At 39.1% G+C, this 19,425-nt stretch overlaps 1 protein-coding gene and 1 long non-coding RNA gene across 2 annotated transcripts; one reads left to right on the plus strand and one right to left on the minus strand.

The window, feature by feature from the left end:
- Positions 1–44: 44 nt before the first annotated feature.
- Positions 45–18,177, plus strand: LOC122656458 (SWI/SNF complex subunit SWI3A). The gene is made up of 7 exons (XM_043850976.1): positions 45–196; positions 319–857; positions 14,919–15,407; positions 15,877–16,052; positions 16,137–16,186; positions 17,349–17,509; positions 17,859–18,177. The coding sequence occupies exons 1-7, from the start codon at positions 112–114 to the stop codon at positions 18,054–18,056; spliced, it is 1,698 nt and encodes a 565-aa protein (XP_043706911.1). The 5' UTR covers positions 45–111; the 3' UTR covers positions 18,057–18,177.
- Positions 17,364–17,656, minus strand: LOC122656459. The gene is made up of 2 exons (XR_006332108.1): positions 17,576–17,656; positions 17,364–17,537 (listed from the first exon to the last, which is right to left on the minus strand). It is a non-coding gene; the product is annotated as an uncharacterized LOC122656459 (long non-coding RNA).
- Positions 18,178–19,425: the final 1,248 nt, after the last annotated feature.

Consider the following 19,425-nt stretch of genomic DNA (forward strand, 5'->3'; position numbering starts at 1 on the left):
TCCGACTCATCCCACCAGACCCGACGATTAATAGATACTTGACTGTTTGTGATTATACCTCTTTCGCATCCTATCATCTTACGAGTTACTACGAGTTCCGAGTTATGAAAGATGGAGAACACGGAAGGCGCGAATTCTAAACTATCTCCCTTAAACGAACCAGAGCAGGAGCTTTACACCATCCCAGGCTACTCCAGTAAGTCTCCGCTTCTGAATACCCTTATTATCCCTTAGGTTCTACTGGTCTGGTGGCCACTTGTGCGTTTCTATCTTAGTAGTAATGGGAAACCCTAGGGCCCTAACTTTTGTTCTTGTCAGGTTGGTTTTTCTGGGACGATATCAATGAAATCGAGAAAGATTCTTTGAAGGAGTTCTTCGATGGAAGCTCTATCTCCAGAACACCGAAAGTATACAAGGCATACAGGGATTTCATTATTAACAAGTTCAGGGAAGAGCCTCTTAGGAAGCTCACGTTCACGGAAATTCGGAAGTCGTTGATCGGTGACGTTAACTTGATTCATAAGGTTTTCCTTTTCTTGGAGAAATGGGGGCTGATTAATTTCATTTCTACTACCTCATCGCCAGTTAATGGGCCGAAATTTGCCGAGGAGAGCTCGAAGGTTAAGCTCGAGGAAGGTGCCCCCAATGGGATCCGGGTGGTCGCTATTCCGAATCCTTCTAAAATTGTTTTGCTATCACCGAGTGGGAATGATGCTGGTGAAGCTGTCAACAACGGGTTCCGATTGCCGCCACTCGCATCTTACTCAGATGTTTTTGGTGACCTTTTGCGCAGAAAGGAATCAGTTTGTGGAAACTGTGGGGAAACTTGTGTGTCTGGTCGCTATGAATCTACCAAGGTACTGTTCTTCCATTTTGAAACGAGTCTTTTCTATCTGTTTTTGTACTTATTAATTATTGACTTATGTAGGCCCTCCACATGTCTAATGAATAAAACCCAGAAAACCTAAGAGATAAAATCTCCACTAAGGAAAGATGTGATCGTAAGAAGACCTTCCTTCTACATTGCCCTGATTTTACTAGAAGACCCATGGATCCTAGAGAAAATTAGAAGGGTCGCAATGTTACCTAATAAAATGTTACCTAATAATAAAGAATTCCCAAGTTTTAAAACAAAAATGGCCTTGCTTCTGGAAAATTAGGAGGGACATAGGACAATAACCAATGACTTTAAGTAGAACTTATTACTGCAGCGTGGCTCAAATGAAAATCTCCAGTAACTCTTAACCCAAAAACTAGCTACAAATGAATTGCTTTGGCCTATGGCTAGCCCCTCCTTCCACCTCTTGGATGTGCCTACAGCTTCGTTCTGATTCCCTGAGTTAGAGAATCTGCACCATTCTCCTCAGATTGAAGAGAGTCCAGCCACGTTTCCCTCATTTGTGACTGTCTGAATCATAGTTAGTTAATTTGGAAATGGAAATTTTTTGTTTTCGATATGTACAGGTATTACTTGGATTGGATTTTGAAGAAATGGTAAATTATTCAGTAAAGAGGGAAAAAAAAAAGAAAAAAAAGTAAAGACAGCAAAAGTTGGATGATATTATATGGGTATTGGAAGTTTGCAAGTAAAAATACGGGCCAACAAATACAGTTACACAAATTAACTAAATACATTAAGTGATGCAGGTTCATCATAGATATTGGCTTATTTCTTTAGAAATAGGCCTAGGGTTGGGTTATATACATGTTGGGCCTTTGTTCCCAAGGATTTTCTATGTATTAGGCCACTTTAATGAGCCTAAACTAGGGGTACATAGGTTACATACGAGATTAGCCCAATACTTAGTTTATTTTTATGTTTTCTAATTGAACCAGTTCAAATTGGTTGCATCCAATTGGTTCAATTTAAATGATCATGTGACTTGGTTAAGTGGTCATGTGATGTAAGTTGGGCTGGATTAGGACTCTATAAGTCCAACCATGTTTTGAGTCTATTTCCTTTAGTATTTTAGTTTCCTAGTCAATTTAAATTACCTAATAGGTTAAGGATAGGATTAGATCATTCCTTTTTAGTGTCTAAGTCTATTTTTGAGTCTTCTATATAAGTTTGTAAGGGAGGCCAGCATTGTACGAATTTGATTAATGAAAAAAGCTTTTGCTTGTTGGCTGCCATTGTTGTTGCTCCTATGCTCCTTATGAGTGTGCATCCTTGTGGTTCTATCAAGGTGGAAAGGGACTGGTGGAATCCGGTTGACTCCTTACGCCGTGACGGATGGGAGGATCTTATTCAAATTCGAAGGTGGCTTTATCCTTCACAACTGTTGAAGCTTGCTGCCAGTGGAATCTCCAGTAAGTTTGACGCCAAAATTCTTCTTCTAATCCTCTAATCCTTTCCCCCAATTGATCCCCTTTATTTTTTGTTTGAATCCCATAAACCCAAACTCCATTAAAGTCCAAAACCTGCAACTCAATTCTGTCCAGAATTGCAGAATTTCAAAACTCATCCAAACCCTAACCTTTTTATACCATATTGACCCCCTAGACCTGCCCATTAATACCCTATAAACCCTTTTCCCAATATCCAACCCAAACCCTAGGAATTGACCTAAATCCTAGTGCTGTCCATTCGAACCAGCAGCCCCTTTTGTTATTTGATCCGGTTGTTTGGCTCCTAGTAGGTCTCCTACCTATCGAGGACTACATTATTAAGGCTATCGTAATAGCAAGTATATGCAACATATACAAATAAAATAAATATGATGCAGATATACTTTTTGGACCGACCCAAACCCAGTTGGGTATCCAGATGAAGATGAAACGGGTAAGTTTGAGTTTTTGGATCTCCTAGGATTTTAGGAATTTATGTTATTTGGGGAAATAATGTCTTTTAGTTTATTTTATTCTGTTTATTTTAGAATTTACCTACGTAGGATATTTGGTTTTCCAATTGTTCTTAGTTTCCTTATTTGAATAAGTTTCCTAGTTAGAGAGTTAGTCTTTGTTAGGAGTCTTTTATTTATCTTTATATATGGTGCAACTCCCCATCATTGAATAGATTAAATAGAATGGTTGTGAGTGCCTGCGTGGCTAAAAGTGCTTGTGCTATCTTCTTCTTCCCCTCCTTTCCTTTCTTCTTACGCGATTTCCCCTCTCCCCTACAACTCTGATATCCCATCCTCCACTGACCCTCCACCACTTTGGTATCAAAGCCAAAGGATCCATGTCTTCCCCATCCATCTCTCTCTCCTTCCCTAACCCTTTTCGTGTGACGTTGATTCTAACTAAAAGCCAACCTACCCATTTCGATGCTATAGGTATTCCCACCCTCTTATTCTTCCCTACACCTGTGATTTCGTTTGACAGGGTAATGTAGTCCTAGATAGATGTTAGGTCTACTAGGAGCCATGTAAAACAGAATTTGCTAAGCTACTGGTTTGGGGGGGCTGATTTGGGGAGTTAGGACACAATTAGGAGTTGGTTTAGGGAATTGAGGTTGAGTTTTATATGATAAAGCGGGGCAGGTGTAGGGGAGACTAATGAACCAGGTTTGGAGAGATTTGGGTGAGAATTTGAAAATTCAGAAATTAGGGTTTCGGATTTTGGTTTTGGGAAAAAGGGGAAGATGAGATCTAGGGTTTATAGTGGAGGGTTTGGTCCAAGGTTTGGATCAAATTTCTCAAATAGGGAGAGGGAAGTTCGATCCTCATATGAGGGGTTTTTGATGGTTGGTTAAGTCTAGGCAGATTTTAGGTTTCTTTAGGTTTTAATGGGAGATGAGGGGAAATACGGTTGTGATGGGAAGAGGGAGCGGCAAGCAAGGTTGAGTGTAGGGGATGGGGTAAAGGGGCTGTGGCTGAAATACGAACAGATTCTGATGGTGGAATTGGTTCAACTGGGATGTTAGGGTTTCGGCAGCTTGAGGGAGAAGGTACATTTTAGGGTTTTGCGAGAGAGAGGGGGCTGAAAGTTGGATCGAGTGAAGGGGATGGCCTAAGGATGCTGTGATTAAAAGTTGGATGGATTCTAATGGAGGAATACAGTTGGGGGTAAGATAGGTTCAGGCTGGAGGATGTAAAAGAAACTTGATTGCAGAAAAAACTGTAAACACTTACTTGTAATTGAAGATCTTCAAAGGCAGCAGCAGTTTGAAGATGTAGAAGAGTCTCCTGATCTGAGCAGATGCAAGGAGTGAAGAAGAAGACCTCCTGATCTTAACAGATGCAAGGAGACGATTGGTAATCCCCCAATCCCTTCACCTTGAGATCCACTAGGCAAACACTCACTAGGAGCAGAGCAGCAGCAACAATGGCAGCAAGCTGAAACAGATTTTAACAACATCAATACTGGGGAGCCTCCCACGATTTACTTAGCTATATTAAGGCCAAAAGCCCAAACCCTAATACAAGATCCTCTAAGGACCAATAGGAATAGGCTAACCTCTAGCCAATAGGAATGATTCATTTAAATTGAACCAAGATTGAACCTGGTTCAATTTAAGTTTACAAAATAGAACTTGGTTCAATTAAGTTTACAACAAAAAACAGGAAATAAAATAAAACTAAGGCTCCTCAATCCAATCGGCCCTAAGCTTAGGGCTGTCTCTTCTTCTTACAGATGCTTGGACCTGCATCACAGGGTGCTATAACTTCTATATAAAAATATTCGCATAGGAAAAAATTAAAATAAAATTCAGACTTTTGCAAAATCGATCAACTTTTGATAACCTTCATAAAGAAAACAAAAAAAATTCCATCTGTAGTACTATTAATTAAGTTGGCATTATTGAGAAATATGAAATTTCATGTCCTAGGTAAAAGAAATAAATATATTACCTGGAGCAAGATAGCCATAAGTGCCAGCAAGAGAAGTCCAATTACTTGAATTGGGCATTAGAAGCCTTGCAATGCCAAAGTCTGACACACAAACCTCATTCAATCCGGGAAAAAAAGTTGTTTCTGTTGCAAGACAGAGAAGTCAAAAAAGAGAAAAACTTATGTTGTCCTTGTTTTCTTTTCCCCTCTCTTCTTTCCGCAATCCACTACCCCCCATTGATGCAATATTCGAAGCCCTTAAATAGAGAGGCTTTCTTATAGAAGAAGAAAACACAAGTTCGAAATTCAAAATTGAAATTTCAAAACTTCGGTGGGCTGTTTCGCCTTTGAATCGTGTGAAAACGGCCAAAAAACTCATACATCAGCGCCTTTGGCACTGATCCCAAAAGAGCTCAACGAGATCTTCGATTTGTTATATAATTTGCCCTATATTGCTTAAGTCCTCCGACCAGTCTGAGTGGACTTTTGCTGGTCCAACCGGCTCAAGAATCCATCCGATATCTCTTGATCTCTTCTACATCACCCATCGAAACCTAACCCCACTGAGACCCCCAACGACAATCCTCCTCACCGTCCTTTTTCTTTTTCTCTCCCTTATGTTCGATCAATCCCCCCTCTTCCTCGTGTTCCTCCAGCAATCAGAAACAAAAAATGAAGCGAGAAGAGGAGAGAGCGAGAGATGGAGAACCAAAAAAAAATAATGTCGAGAAGAGAAGTGAGAAGCAGAGAATCGAAGGAAAAAAAAAACCTGTTTTTGGAGCTTCCCGCTACGAGTCATCCTCCTCCTTCGAAGTCGTTTCACCTCTGCCATTTCCCTCTCTGGAATAGCAAACTCCAAATAGGACTCTGTTTGGTAACCCCCAGTCACCACCCCACGATCCTTCTTTTTGTTTTTTTCCGTTATTTATTTATTTATTTTCTCTTATTCCTAAACTGCCCCCACTTTATTCTTTAGTTTATTTATGTCTTATTTCCAAAATTACCCCCCTTCTTTATGTAATTCTGTTTGTTCTTCTTTCCTTTATCGATTCTTCTTTTAATTCCTTTTTTTTTTTAATCTTCCCATTATTCTCCTCTGATGTGTATTCTTATTTTAGCCTTAATTCCTAACCTTAATTCGTCCTTGCTTATTCTGATGTCCCAATAGCCCTTAGAGATTCTATTTATTTACAGCAAAGCCGAACTTGGCTACGAGGTTTATCAATATGATTTGCTCTTCTCGATTAGAGATGGTTTCCGTATATTGCAAACAGAACTTTGTAATCTCCATACATGATTTCTTGATTTAAAGACAGATTGTCGAGAGGTTGCCAATAATAATAACCGTTTCTATGATAAGGTGTCAAACATGATACAATCTTCAGAAGGTGGATCAGATGTGGCCAACGAAAGCGACGATCAAACTGAAGTATACAGTGCGATCAAGGTTGCAGGTGAAGAATTGATCGACTGTTCGATTTCAGTTGTGAAACCCCGCGATCAGATTTCCATTGAAGAGATGTCGTTTGTTGACGACCATCAACAGATTGTGACGGTTGATCATTTAGCATTGGATCATCGCCCCCATCAAAGTCGATGTTTATGGATGCCGATCGAGTGGTGCTGATTCTCCCATTTTACAAAACTCGAGGTCAAGTTTTTCTCAACACTAGGGGAATTGATGCAGATATACTAGGTTGGACCTAATGTAGTCCTAGATTGGTAGGAGACCAACTAGAAGCCAACAACTAGGATCTGCTATGAACTAGATAATTCGGCTAGGTCAAAAATAGGTAAAATTGTGAAATTAGGGTTAGGGTTTGATGGGACCTAGGGTTTGATGGTAGGGTTAGGTCAAGTTGATGTAAGGGAGTCTATCAGTGAAGGTTACATTAAGTTTTAACAAGTCTAGGCCTTTTAATTAGAATCGGCAGCAAGGTTAGGGTTAGGGTTTCGGGTTTTTAAAAAGAGGAAAAGATGGATTTTTAGGGTTTATGATGGTCAGATGAGGGAGCAACTTGGATCGAGTTTTCCCTAGTATGAGAGGAGAATTCGATTGTCTGGCTGGTTTGGTCTGGGCAGAATTTAGGTATTGGGAAAATTTAAAACAAAGGGGGGAATCTTAGGGTTTGGGCTGTGAGAGGGATTAGAAGAAGAATTGTTGGGGATGGAGATGATTCAAACTCACTGTTGTTGCAGAAATTCCTTGGCAGCCAGCTTGTTTGATGGTGAAAACTTGAATAAAAATCAGAACTTGAAAGTTGAGCTTCATAGGAACCACCCTTCACACCGCAAGGTGTCGATTGGATCAAACACCAATCCCATCAGCCTTGATCAAACACAAGACAAATCTTCAATGGTGACGAAGAGCAGCAAAAAGTTCTCATTAATATCAAAATTCGTGTTCAATTCTTGCCCCCCTTACAACCTTATATTAAAGACTCAAAAAATAGATTCTAATGTAGCTCTAGATAGGAGACAAAATCCCACTAGAGGCCAAGCAATAGGATCTAAATAAGGCTGCTGGTTTGGCTGGGCAGAATTAGGGTTTTAGGTCAAAACTAGGGTTAGGTTTTAGAATTCTGGAATGGGTCTTATATGGTTTTAATAGGCAGGTTTAGGGGGTTATTTTGGTATCAAGAAAATAGGATTTGGTTAGGTTTTATAATTCTGCAGATTTAGGGTTAGGGTTTCGGGTTTTTGGAATTAGGAAATAGGCTGAATTTAGGGTTTCTAAGGGGAATTTAGGGCAGGGTTTTGGATAGAGTGTAGGGGACTGTGGGAGGGAGGTTCGACCTGAATATGGTCCAATTCTGATGGCCAGAATGTGCTGTGGGAATTTTAGGGTTTACGGGGCCTTAATGGAGAAGAGGGATTTAGGGTTTTGAGTGTTGATTATGGGCAGGAGCTAGGGTCGAGTGTAGACAATGGTGTGGGGAGGCTATGGCCTAAGTTTGATTGATTTCTGATGGAGTAACAGATCTGGACAGAATTCAGCAGTCTAGGGTTTATGAAAGTAAAACAGAAAAATAAAGGGGGATCGAATGGGGAAGGAGAAGGAATAAAAAAAAACAGAATTAAAACTCAAACTTACCACAGGAATCCACTAGCAGCAGTTTGAAGGATGAAGGATGAAACCACCTTCAGAGAGAGAGAGATCCTCCCAGCCGTCACGGCGTAAGGAGTCAACAAGAGTCCACCGATCCCTTTCCACCTTGATAAACCCACAAGGATGCACACACTCTCAAGGAGCAAGGAACAGCAGCAATGGCAGCCAGCAAACACACAAAATTTTCATTCAAAAAACTGTGGGGGAGCCTCCACGATTTTGTTTTATTATAATATGGCTTTATGCCAAATCCTAATACAAATTAACTACCTCCTCACTTAAAATCGTGGAAGGGACCTAATTAAGCCCTAATAACTTAAAAATCTTGAAAAGACCTAATTACCCCTATTAACTCAAATTAAAAGAATCTAACTTAAAATAACTAATTTAAAAGAAGATTCCATACTAGCCAATAGGATTTAAGGACCTATTAGCCAATAGGAACACTTCACTTAAATTAGACCAATTGAACCAATTGGGTGCAACCAATTTTAAACCGGTTCAATCTAAAAACAGGAAAATAAACTAAGTATGGAGAATAATAATCCTAATCTATGGCTTCCTCACTAAGCCCTAAATTCATGACTTCTTCTTCTTCCCACTTGGAGCTGCATCAGATTCCTACACTAAAAAGGAAAGGCCTAACCCAATCCTTAACCTATTAAGTAACTTAAACTGACTAGGAAATTGAAATAGACTCAAACATAGTCCTAATCCAGCCCCACTAAACACTTAAAGTGGCAAATCCATGGGATCAAAGGCCCAACATGTATATTACCCAACCCCAGACTTATTCCTAAGCAAAGAAGCCTAGTTTGGTGATAAATCTGCATCAGGACCGACCCAAACCCAGTTGGGTATCTAGGCGAAGATGAACCGGATCCAGTTTCAGCTTTTTGAATCTCCTAGGATTTTAGGAATTTATGTTATTGGGGGAAATAATGTCTTTTAGTTAATTTTATTCTGTTTATTTTAGAAGTTAGCTACATAGGATATTTGGTTTCTCAATTGTTCTTAGTTTCCTTATTTGAATAAGTTTCCCTAAGTAGAGAGTTAGTCTCTATTTTTAGGAGTCTTTTATTTCTCTTTATATATGGTGTAATTCACGATCGTTGAATTGATTAAATTGAATGGAATAGTGAAGTGTTTGTGAGTGCCTACGTGGCCAAAAGTGCTCGTGCGATCATCTCCTCCCCCCCCTCCTTTCTTCTTATGCGATTTCCCCTCTCCCCTGCTACTCTGTTATCCCATCCTCCACCGGCCCTCCACCAAAATATAATAAACATACACTATCCCTGAATTTATATGCATTAATATGAATAAACAAAGGGTAGAAAACGAGAATCACCATCACGATATCTAGGGAAAAGATAAAGGGTGAAAAAAAAAAAAACAAAAAAACGGTGATCATCATTTGGGAATGGTGGTGCAGGTCTGCTATACTCTCATTTATAAAGTTTAAGAATGTTAGAGAAATGAGGACTGTCAGGTTGTGAGGACTCAGTTTGGCTTTCTTTTGAAAACATAATAGAGAGAGAAAGAGAGGGGTAGGGTCGCAACTTCTAACTTTCAATAATCCTGTCGAAACTGGACAAATCCCGATAGCCAGAAAGACTGAAAGAATTTTAAAAAATTACTGAAAGAGGGACGAACAGGCCAGTGGTGTATGGCATAGGATGAACCATTTGAACGCCGGAAAGATCAAGGAGAAAAGCTAGATCTGCATGTATTACCTTTTCATTGACAAATATACAAAAAATCCATTTTCTTTAAATCTGTTAATATGTGTATAATGTGTGGATTAAGTAATTAGGATCTGAACCCTAGCCTCATATGAACCCACTTTGTTGCCATGATGGCATGCATTGGACTGGTTTCAAGTGAAACAAGACATCCTGGTCATATGTGGAGTACAGCTGTATTTCTATAGCAGGAATAATAACTTGGCTAGCCACTTGTTATGGACATATATTTATATCACTCATATAACTAATCAATGAAGTCATCATCAAATCACTTATCAAAAAAAGCGGGAAGTGGAGAGGAGACATCATCAGATCTGAAATTTTTGTGTGAGCAGAGAAGACAATGTATCACCTCCTATTTGCAATATAAACCAGCCAGCAACAAAGTTTATTTTTTTAACTGAATGTTGCATATAAATGAAATTTATCCACTTAACTCCATTCATAGTTTTGGAATTGTTTATCACAAGCTGATCTAGGAACCTCAAGTCAAGGATGATACTTCAGCTTTCCTCTTCAGTGAGTGTGAAATGTTATTATTTATTTATTTTTATGGTATGCATATTCTTTTTCCTTAATGCTTCTTTCATCTATTGGCATGCATCAGTGCATCACTCTATTTGCTTTTTCTTATCTTAATGGCCAAATTATGATGGCTGGTGTGAGTTTTGATTCTGATGGATTGCTCTCTTGAGGGCATTTCCATGCTCAGAAATTTTGAAAGAGGTATGAGATATTATATTTGACCGTGAGAGCTTACCATGAAATTCATCATGGAGGTCTTTGATAATCCTGCTAAGACAAAAACCAGTGATAATAAAGCATGTTTTGGAATTCAGTCCTCATAGGACATGTTGCAAGAATGGAAACGGAAAATTCATCTATGCAACAGAATTCTTTGGTCAGGGTTAAAATAAATCCAATATGTGTCTTCTAAAAAGCTAAACTCTGGTGAAGGGTCAATGGGGTCTTAATTTGAAATTCTTGAATGTGATTATTGCTATTCATAAAAGATTCAAATTGCAAACTGCATGCCCCTGCCATGATGACTTGGTAGAGGACCATTTCAGAGGTATTGCATAGTCTTTTGGTGGTGAAATGAGAATGTCTTAAACCAGCAGCTTAGTCATGGTTCATTTGGGCCACAACTCACCTGGCTAGCAAATGGGGTGGAGTTGTGTTGGGGGATTGGGGTCTGGTGGCATCTAACATGTAGAAGTTTCTCAAATTTGAATCAACCCCATTTCTGCGTTTTGTTTGATCCAATGCAATTGGTACTCTTCATTAACACTGTCAAGAAGATGGTTGACCCATTTGTTCCGATGGTATTTCTGGTATCACTAGGGAGCTTCACACTTTACACTAGGCTAATGGGAACTGGGCAAACACAATAAATGTAGCGTCAGGGTCCTCTACTGCCCCTGCTGGGGTAAGGCAGTCTTTACCGCCTTGCTGTGTCTGGGACGCACGGCAGTAGGGGCAGCTTGGAAGTAGAGGATCCGGATCCATTGAGGAACTGTGCAGGGGTCAATTGGAAGTGTTCGGAGAAAAAACTAGGGGAATGACCTATGGTAAGGTGGTGGAGCTTGAAAGGAGATTCCTTGAAGTCATTTACTGACAAAGTGGTCAAACAAGGAAAGTGGGACTTTGAAGTACACACTAATTTGATGTGGAACGAGATGTCTGTGTATTAAGAAGGTGGCTAAAGAGGTCCTAGGGGAATCGAAAGGAAAACGTCATTCCCCTTGGGAGACTTGGTGGTAGCACGATGAGGTCCAAGCAGCCATTAAGACTAAGAAAACTAGTTTTAAGGCTTGGCAAAGGACTGAGGATGTAGAAGATCTAAAAAGGAATAAAATTGCCAGAAATGAAGTTAAGAAGATTGTGGGAAATGCAAGGACGAAAAATATAAAGATCTCTGTAACAATTTGAGCACTAAGGAAGTGGTAAAAACTATTAATGTAGTCCTAGATTGAATATAATCCAACTTGAAGCCAGAACCAGGATCTATTCTTCAGAGGGAGATTCGGTTATAGTTAAACTAATGGAAAATGTCAAATTTAGGGTTAGGGTTTAGTGGGGTTTAGGGTTTGGTGTTAGGGTTAAGGTAAGTTGATGTAGGGGAGTCTTTCAGTGAACGTCTGGTTAACAATTAACCAGTCTCAGACTGCTGAACAGAATCGACAGCAAGGTTGGCTGAGTTAGGGTTAGTTTTTGGAAGATGGGGAATTGCAAGTTTAGGGTTAATGGCTGGGCAGAATTGGTACAGGTTTGGATCGAGTTCTCTATGGAGGTAGAGGAGCACTCGAACTAGGTTTGGTATGATTTGGATGGTTGGATAATGTTATGCTGGTCGTGGGTGGTTTAGAGGAGTAGAAGAGAATGGTTAATGTTTTGATTCAGGTTCACACTACTAGTGGATTGAAAAACGAACTTTAACAGATCTTTGTTATTGTAGAATAACTCTTGAAACCAGAACTTGAACGTAACAACAATGGAGAAGACAAGTAACCAATACGAACCACCTGGGCTTCCCACCGCAATGTGTCAATCAGGTCAAGCCTTGATCAAACACAAGACAAGATCTCCTTGGAGAAGACGAGCTGCACAGCAGCAGCTTTGAGATTTTTTTTTTGTTTATTTTCTAATTGTGAGGTAAAGAGAAGCCGCATGATTTTATTTGTTTATAAGGGCCAAAAGGCCTATTTCCTATCCATCCTAGGAGTAGAAAACCCCCTAGTCAACTGTAATTACAAAACAGCTCTTCTCTCAAAATCGTGGAGAGGAGTGGGCTAAAAAGAAATTTACTGATATCACTTAAATTGAACCATGGTTTTTAAAACACAAATTTAAAACATAAAAACATGAAAATAAAACCAAGTATGGAACTAAAACAACTAATCTGGTATGCAACCCTATTACCCATACTTTAGGTCCATAAAAGTGATATATTACATTGAAAACCCATGGGATCAAAGACCCAACATGTGTATAACCCAACCTTATACTTACTCCTAATAAAACAAGCTTATTTCGGTGATGAATCTGCATCAACTATATTATGATAGCTAGAATGAGGGAAAGGATGAGTAGAGATTTTGACCATGTTAGTTGTATTAAAAGTGAAGATGGTAGAGTCTTAGTAAGGGATGAGGAAATCGAGGAGAGATGGAAAGGTTATTTCTACAACCTACTTAATGAAACCATTCCGAGTCATAGTGGACCGGAAGAAGGCATTATCATCAAGACACCTGTCAGAGGTATATATGTAAAATTAGGGTTTTTGAAGTAAAATAAGCACTAAGAAAGATGAAAATAGCTAAGGCTCCAGGCCCAGATGGGATCCCAATAGAAGTGTGGAAGAGCTTAGGAATATGTGGCCTATCTTGGCTAGCCAAGTTGTTTAATAAGATTATATGCACTACGAAAATGCCAGATGAATGAAGGAGAAGCATTATGGTCCCGATATACAAAAATAAAGGCGATATCCAGAGTTGCAATGGCTATAGAGGCATAAAACTTAGGAGTCATACAATGAAAATATGGGAGAGGGTTATTGAAACCCACCTGAGAAAAGAGACCTCTATTTCGGAGAACCAATTTGGTTATATGCCTGGAAGATTCACAACAGAAGATATCCACCTACTTAGGAGACGCATGGAAAGATTTAGAGATAGCAAGAAGGATCTCTATATGGTCTTTATAGACCTAGGAAAAGCTTATGATGGAATTTGTAGAGATTTAATCTGCTATGTGTTAGGGAAGAGAAGTGTTTCAAGTAAATATGTGGACATAATTAAAGATATGTATGATGGTGCGGTGATTAGTGTAAGAACCATGGGGGGTTAAAGTAGTGAATTTCCAATTACAATTGGGATACCAGCTTTAAGCCCTTATTTGTTTGCGCTTATCATGGATGCGTTAATTAGGGACATCCAATATGAGTTTCCTTGATGCATGCTTTTTGTTGATGACATTGTTTTGATGGATGAGGCAAAAACAGTAAGTAACACCAAGCTGGAGTTATGGAGATCTACCTTGGAATCAAAAGGTTTAAGATAAGTAGAACGAAGACTGAGTATATGGTGTGTAACTTTAGTAACTCTAGGATGGATAATGAGGGGGTGAAAGTTTGTGAGAGGGAGATTCCACAAAGTGATTATTTTAGGTACTTAGGACCAATCATCAGTAAGGTGATATATAAGATGATTTTTCGCAGAGAATTAAAGTAGGATGGATGAAATGGAGGTGTATCCAGAGTGTTGTTTGACCGACGGATTCCTTTAAAACTTAAAAGGAAAATTTTATAGGATAGTCATGCGACCGGCTATGATGTATGATGCTGAATGAAAAATGTTGGGTTGTTAAGAAGCGTCATATATATAAGTTAAGTGTAGCAGAGATGAGAATGTTGAGATGGATGTGAGGCAAAACTACGAAGGATAAATTAAGGAATGATCATATTACAGCTGATTTGGGAGTTGCCCCGATTCAAGATAAGCTACGAGAAAGTCTTTTGAGGTGGCATGGCCATGTTCAACGGAGGCCTTCAGATGCTACAATTCGGAGGAGTGACTTGATTCAGATTGAATGTACTAAAAGAGCTAGGAGCAGGCCTAAAATGACCCTAGAAGAAGTGGTGAGGAAAGACATGCATAGCTTAGGTCTTATTTCAAGTATGACCTTGAATAGAGCTGATTGGATGGCAAAGATCCATGTAGCCGACCCCATTAGTTGGAATAATGCTGAGTTGTTATTATTGTTGTTATGTTCTTTTTTCTACTACTTTTATTAATATGTTGTCTTTGAAATGATCCTTGTAGCCGACCCCATTTAGTTTGGATAAGGCTGAGTAGTTGTTGTTGTTTTACTCTCTTGTTTCTACTTTATTGTATTTTGGTGTTGTGCTTAACTGCTTGATTAGTTTGTTTTCTACTTTTCTCTGTTATCTGCAACAATTACTGTTCAGTTCCTTTGAAGTTCATTTACCTTAATTCCAGGCAATCAATCATTTGAATCCCGTATTGCTTCATATCACTGAATCATTTGGGTTCCTTTTCTGCCCTAATTTGAGCCACAAAATCGTAGGCCATATTTGTAAAATATTTGTGTTTTCATTCATCATCTTTCTGGCCAGGAAACAGATTTTAAAATATGAAACTGCCCTTTCCCCCCAACCCCTTCTCCAATCCCTTGCTATATGGTGAAAAAAATGAACCGCACTGTCTTTTTTTAAACCTTGTAGATCATTTTTTATTTAATTTATAATTTTTTCCCTTTATTATCACACAGGGGAACTTTGTAATTTGTATAAAATGCTTCAAAAGTGGGGAGTATGGGGAAAGCAAGACTCTAGATGATTTCAAGTTCATCGATTGCAAAGATAATGGTGGAGACAATCTTTGGACTGATGCAGAAACTCTTCTTCTTTTAGAATCTGTCCTTAAGCATGGAGATGACTGGGACCTTGTGGCAAAAAATGTTCAAACCAAAAGTAAAATTGAATGCATCTTAAGACTCATACAACTCCCTTTTGGAGAGCTTATGTTGGGTTCGACCAATGGGAAGGGCGATGGCGGGAATTTAAATGGCAGTACAAGTAATGTCAAACAAGTTCCATCTACTTTAGTTGATTCTCAAACGCCAATCAAAAGTGACGATCAATGTTACACACGTACAAATGAGGCTGATCTGATTGGGGAGGATGAGGCCCAAGGCCCTCCCTTGAAGCAAAGATGCATTGATGCACTTGCAGATGCTAGCGGTTCACTGATGAAACAGGTATAAAGCCTAGTCAATCTTGTTTTTGAAAATATTTTCAGCATGGGTGCCAATACAAACAAAAGAACTCAATTACATTATATATTAGATATTTGAAAATTAATCTAATTCTATGGATCAGTTTTAAATCTCCTAGTAGAGGAGTGCACATGGTACTCATTTATAGCCTGAGGAGGGAGGATTTGACCTAGTGTTGTTTGGAAGAACATTGTAGAATTTGTAGAGGATGTCATAGTTCCCTGAGGCGAACACTTGGTTATTGTTGCTACTATGGGGTTAGCAATGTCCTTCCCAGAAAATGTGAAGAAAAACAAATTGCCAGGAAGTTGGTTCCAAGATTATTGTTTTAAATACCAATACATTTTTTCTGAAAAAACATTTTGGAGACATTTGTTAAGGCACAAACTGGTTGCCACCCTTTATTCTTCTAATATTACGTGCGGTAGGAAACTAAGACTACATTTGTTAGGTAGCTCTGCTATCTACAATGGTGGGGCCCCATGTTACAGCTGCTGCTGCTGCTGCTGAGGCTGCTGTTGGGGCTTTGTGCAATGAAAACCAGCACGCGAGGGAGATATTTGGAGGAATGGAGGATAAAGTCTCCAATCAATTTGGGTTTCCCCATTCAAATAACAAAGCAGAGGGGTTGGTATTTTCTTTTATCTTGATACTCGCTTTTGTTCTTTAGATGTTTTAATCTTTATCCTTGGTGTAATTTTGTCCTTTCAGAGCCCTTTCAGTGGCTGATTTGAAGATGGGAGAAAATGACATGCGCTCAGGTAATTTTCCATTAGAAACTTATTTTCATATGACAAGATATAAAGAAGGATCAATGGTAGGTGTCAAAAAGTAGGGTGGTAGTAGTGCTGTTGGCTATTTTGATGGTTTTATTCTTTTTACTGTTCTTATTTTATTGTTGAGTGATGATCATGATTTCCGGTGGTGTTACTATCAGTTGTTCAAGCAACTTTTGCAGCAGAAGGTTTTGCATTTTTCCAACATGAACTTGAGCAGAACCTGCCTGCAATAAAATATTGTATGGTGTTTTCAACTTGCACAGTTTTTGTTATCATTTAATTTTAAAATTGACCAAGCTTTACACAAGATGCAAGGGAAACCAACCATCCCTTCTGTTGAAACTTGAACAGAAAAAAGTTATTTCTCCTTTCATTGTTTCTATAGATACGGAAAGTTCAACATTTCCATTACTCGAATAATTAATTAGTCCTTTTCAGTGTGAAAATTTTGCCTTTTGCTGAATTAATGTGTAAAAGTTTTTAGTATTGGCGTCTTCTTATTTTTATGTAGGGAAGTTGCTTTTACATGTAGGCTTGAATTTTTATGTCAATGCCTATGGTTAATTTTAAAACAAATAATTATTGATTTTGAGTAATCTAGCAACCTGCTCTCTGGTCTTTTAATTCCAAACATCACTACTCATAGACTTCTTTCGCTTAAGTGGTAGGATTTTCTGTAGCACACCCATACTTAACCTTGTTGTCCACTACGGACTACCCTTTGTGAAAGCATCAGTCCATATTTGTCTCAGCAATATGTGTAGATCAATCGTAGTTGGAATGCCTGCTACATATTCTACTTTTTTGAGATGTTCTAATGGGGAAATTGGCCCTTGTTGGATTATATGTGCACAATCTAAGATTATTCTGTATATTACCTTGTTAAATATTATTTGGGAAAAGGAATGCTGCCTTGTCACGTTGGTCCTGCGCCCAGATACAGGAGCATGCGAAATTACCACCCTGCTCCGGTGAAATAAAAAATCCCATCCATGTTGATGCCCCTGCGCGTGTTCTCATTGGCCCCCACGCTGGTGCAGGGGCCACACGACCAGGCACCAATCTCTTGCCCATGTTATTTCGTTGTGTTCCTTCATCTGGGGTTTTCTCATCCCTGCAATAATGTTGTGTCTTTCTTCTACAGAAGAGGATGTGTTTCCTCCAGAGAACTCCATACCTCTGGCATTGCGAATTAGAGTGGCAATTGCAACGGCTTTTGGGGGAGCTGCTGCTCATGCCAAGTTATTAGCAGATCAGGAAGACAGAGAAATTGAATGTTTAATGGCAACTATCATAGAGACACAGGTTCCTCTCTCTCTCTCTCTTGTTGCGACTTTCAGGATGCCTTTATGAAAGCATCAATGAAAGCACCATTATACCTTATAGAATATTATTGCCCCCATGTTATAAACTCCAGAATATCCGCTGACTGAACTTGTTTTATTTACTAGTTCAGTCACCAGATCTATAGTTAGTTAGGCTGGGTAGATGAGTTTTAGCCTGGAAGATTGGATTAGTGAGTTCCTTTGCCATGAACTGCTGGAAACCACTTCAAGCTTTTGTATTTTTAACTATTATTATAGAGAATATTTTCTATATACATAATCATCCTTAACCCCCTTCTTTTTGGGATGCTTCTGTCGTGAATTAACAGATGAAGAAGATACACTGCAAAATCAAACATTTCCAAGAGCTGGAGTTGATCATGGATAAGGAATACTCCCTGATACAGGAATTAAAAGAGTCACTCATTGAGGAGTGGATTGATGTCTTTCAAAAAACATTCAATGCAGGCATTTCAAGATGGAGGGATCATGCTACTGTAAAATCTTTTGCAGGAAATGTATTTTGATTTCTGTGGCATTGTACAACTGTAGAATATGGAAAGTTGTAATTTATTAGGTGAACTAGCTTCTTTCTTGTGTTTGCTATGTTGAACTTCCATTCTTAAATGGGAAAGTCTTCCTGCTGAATTTGATCAGTTGATTAATTTTTGATTGGCTTTTTATGTTCCACTTTTGCGCAATTGTTGGTCTGTTGGGATTCTCCGCTCCCCCCCCCCCCCCCCAACAATTGTAGGAGGTGAAAACTATCCTATCAGTCATGGTTTCCCAAAATGGTTTTTTATATTTTCTTCAGTCTTGATCCTTATGAAGGCCATACATGCAACAAATCTTTAGGACCACCCAGTCCCCAAATGATTTTCATATAAAAAAAATTGGGAAAGAGAACGCCATTGGGTCGCGCACAGCTCACGCCATCCTTGCACCTAGATACGGGCGCTTGAAATGACCGTCGCACCACTGGTCATTTCCATCTTTTTAGGGGGTTGTGGTGGTCATTACACGTGCCCCCTGTGTCTGAGTGCAGAGGCAGTGTGTGTTGCGTGACAGGGTGGTATTCTTTCTCCCCAAAAAAATTTATGACCTCAAAATTAAGCCTTCACAGTTTTGGAATCAAAAGGTACTTCAAATGAGATTGGGTGGTTGACTTTCTGATGGTGTTAATATATCAAATGGATTTGTAAATCCTCAGCAGATCATGTTCGAGCTCAAGATGGAAGTGTCGTCATGGTCGTAGAATTACTATTGTGTTATGCAGGGAGTCTGCAGTTTTAGGCTTTGTACATACCCCTAGCTCTTGTAATCATATAGCTCATCTTTGGTGTAAAAAATTCAAAATGGCTTATTATAAAGGCAAAAACATTCACATCAAGCTTCCTACTTTGCACTCACAGGAGTTGATAATTTGACAAGTTGACCACTTTTGGTAGGCTTCCTGTCCAATTTGATGTCTAATCTCAACTGTTTTGGCCAGTATGCACGGGCTACCCTTTTCCTAATGATGCCCCCAACTTTTCCTATTTGAGTTCAATTCCTAGGCTTCTCAAACTTTCTTAAACCCTTATAATGACATATGGTGATGTCATAGTGGCTTTAAAATTTGTCTATTGGTAGATGATAACGTGTATATCATATCATTAGGCAGTTGAGGGCATGATGCAATTAGTTCCACGTATGAGTGTGAATAGAACCTAACTTATCTGTAAATATTTGATCCAAAATGGAGTGGAATGCTTGCTGTGCACAAGAGAGGGAGAAGGGTTGCAGACCATGAGATTTACACATATTCACATAATTTGCTTAAAAGCAGAGTATTCTGTACACCCTTTTTGGGTTTCTCTTTTTTCCTTTCCTGTTCGCACATCTGTACACAATTTA

The sequence above is a fragment of the Telopea speciosissima genome, chromosome 3, assembly GCF_018873765.1.
Source record: "Telopea speciosissima isolate NSW1024214 ecotype Mountain lineage chromosome 3, Tspe_v1, whole genome shotgun sequence".
NCBI lineage: Eukaryota > Viridiplantae > Streptophyta > Magnoliopsida > Proteales > Proteaceae > Telopea > Telopea speciosissima.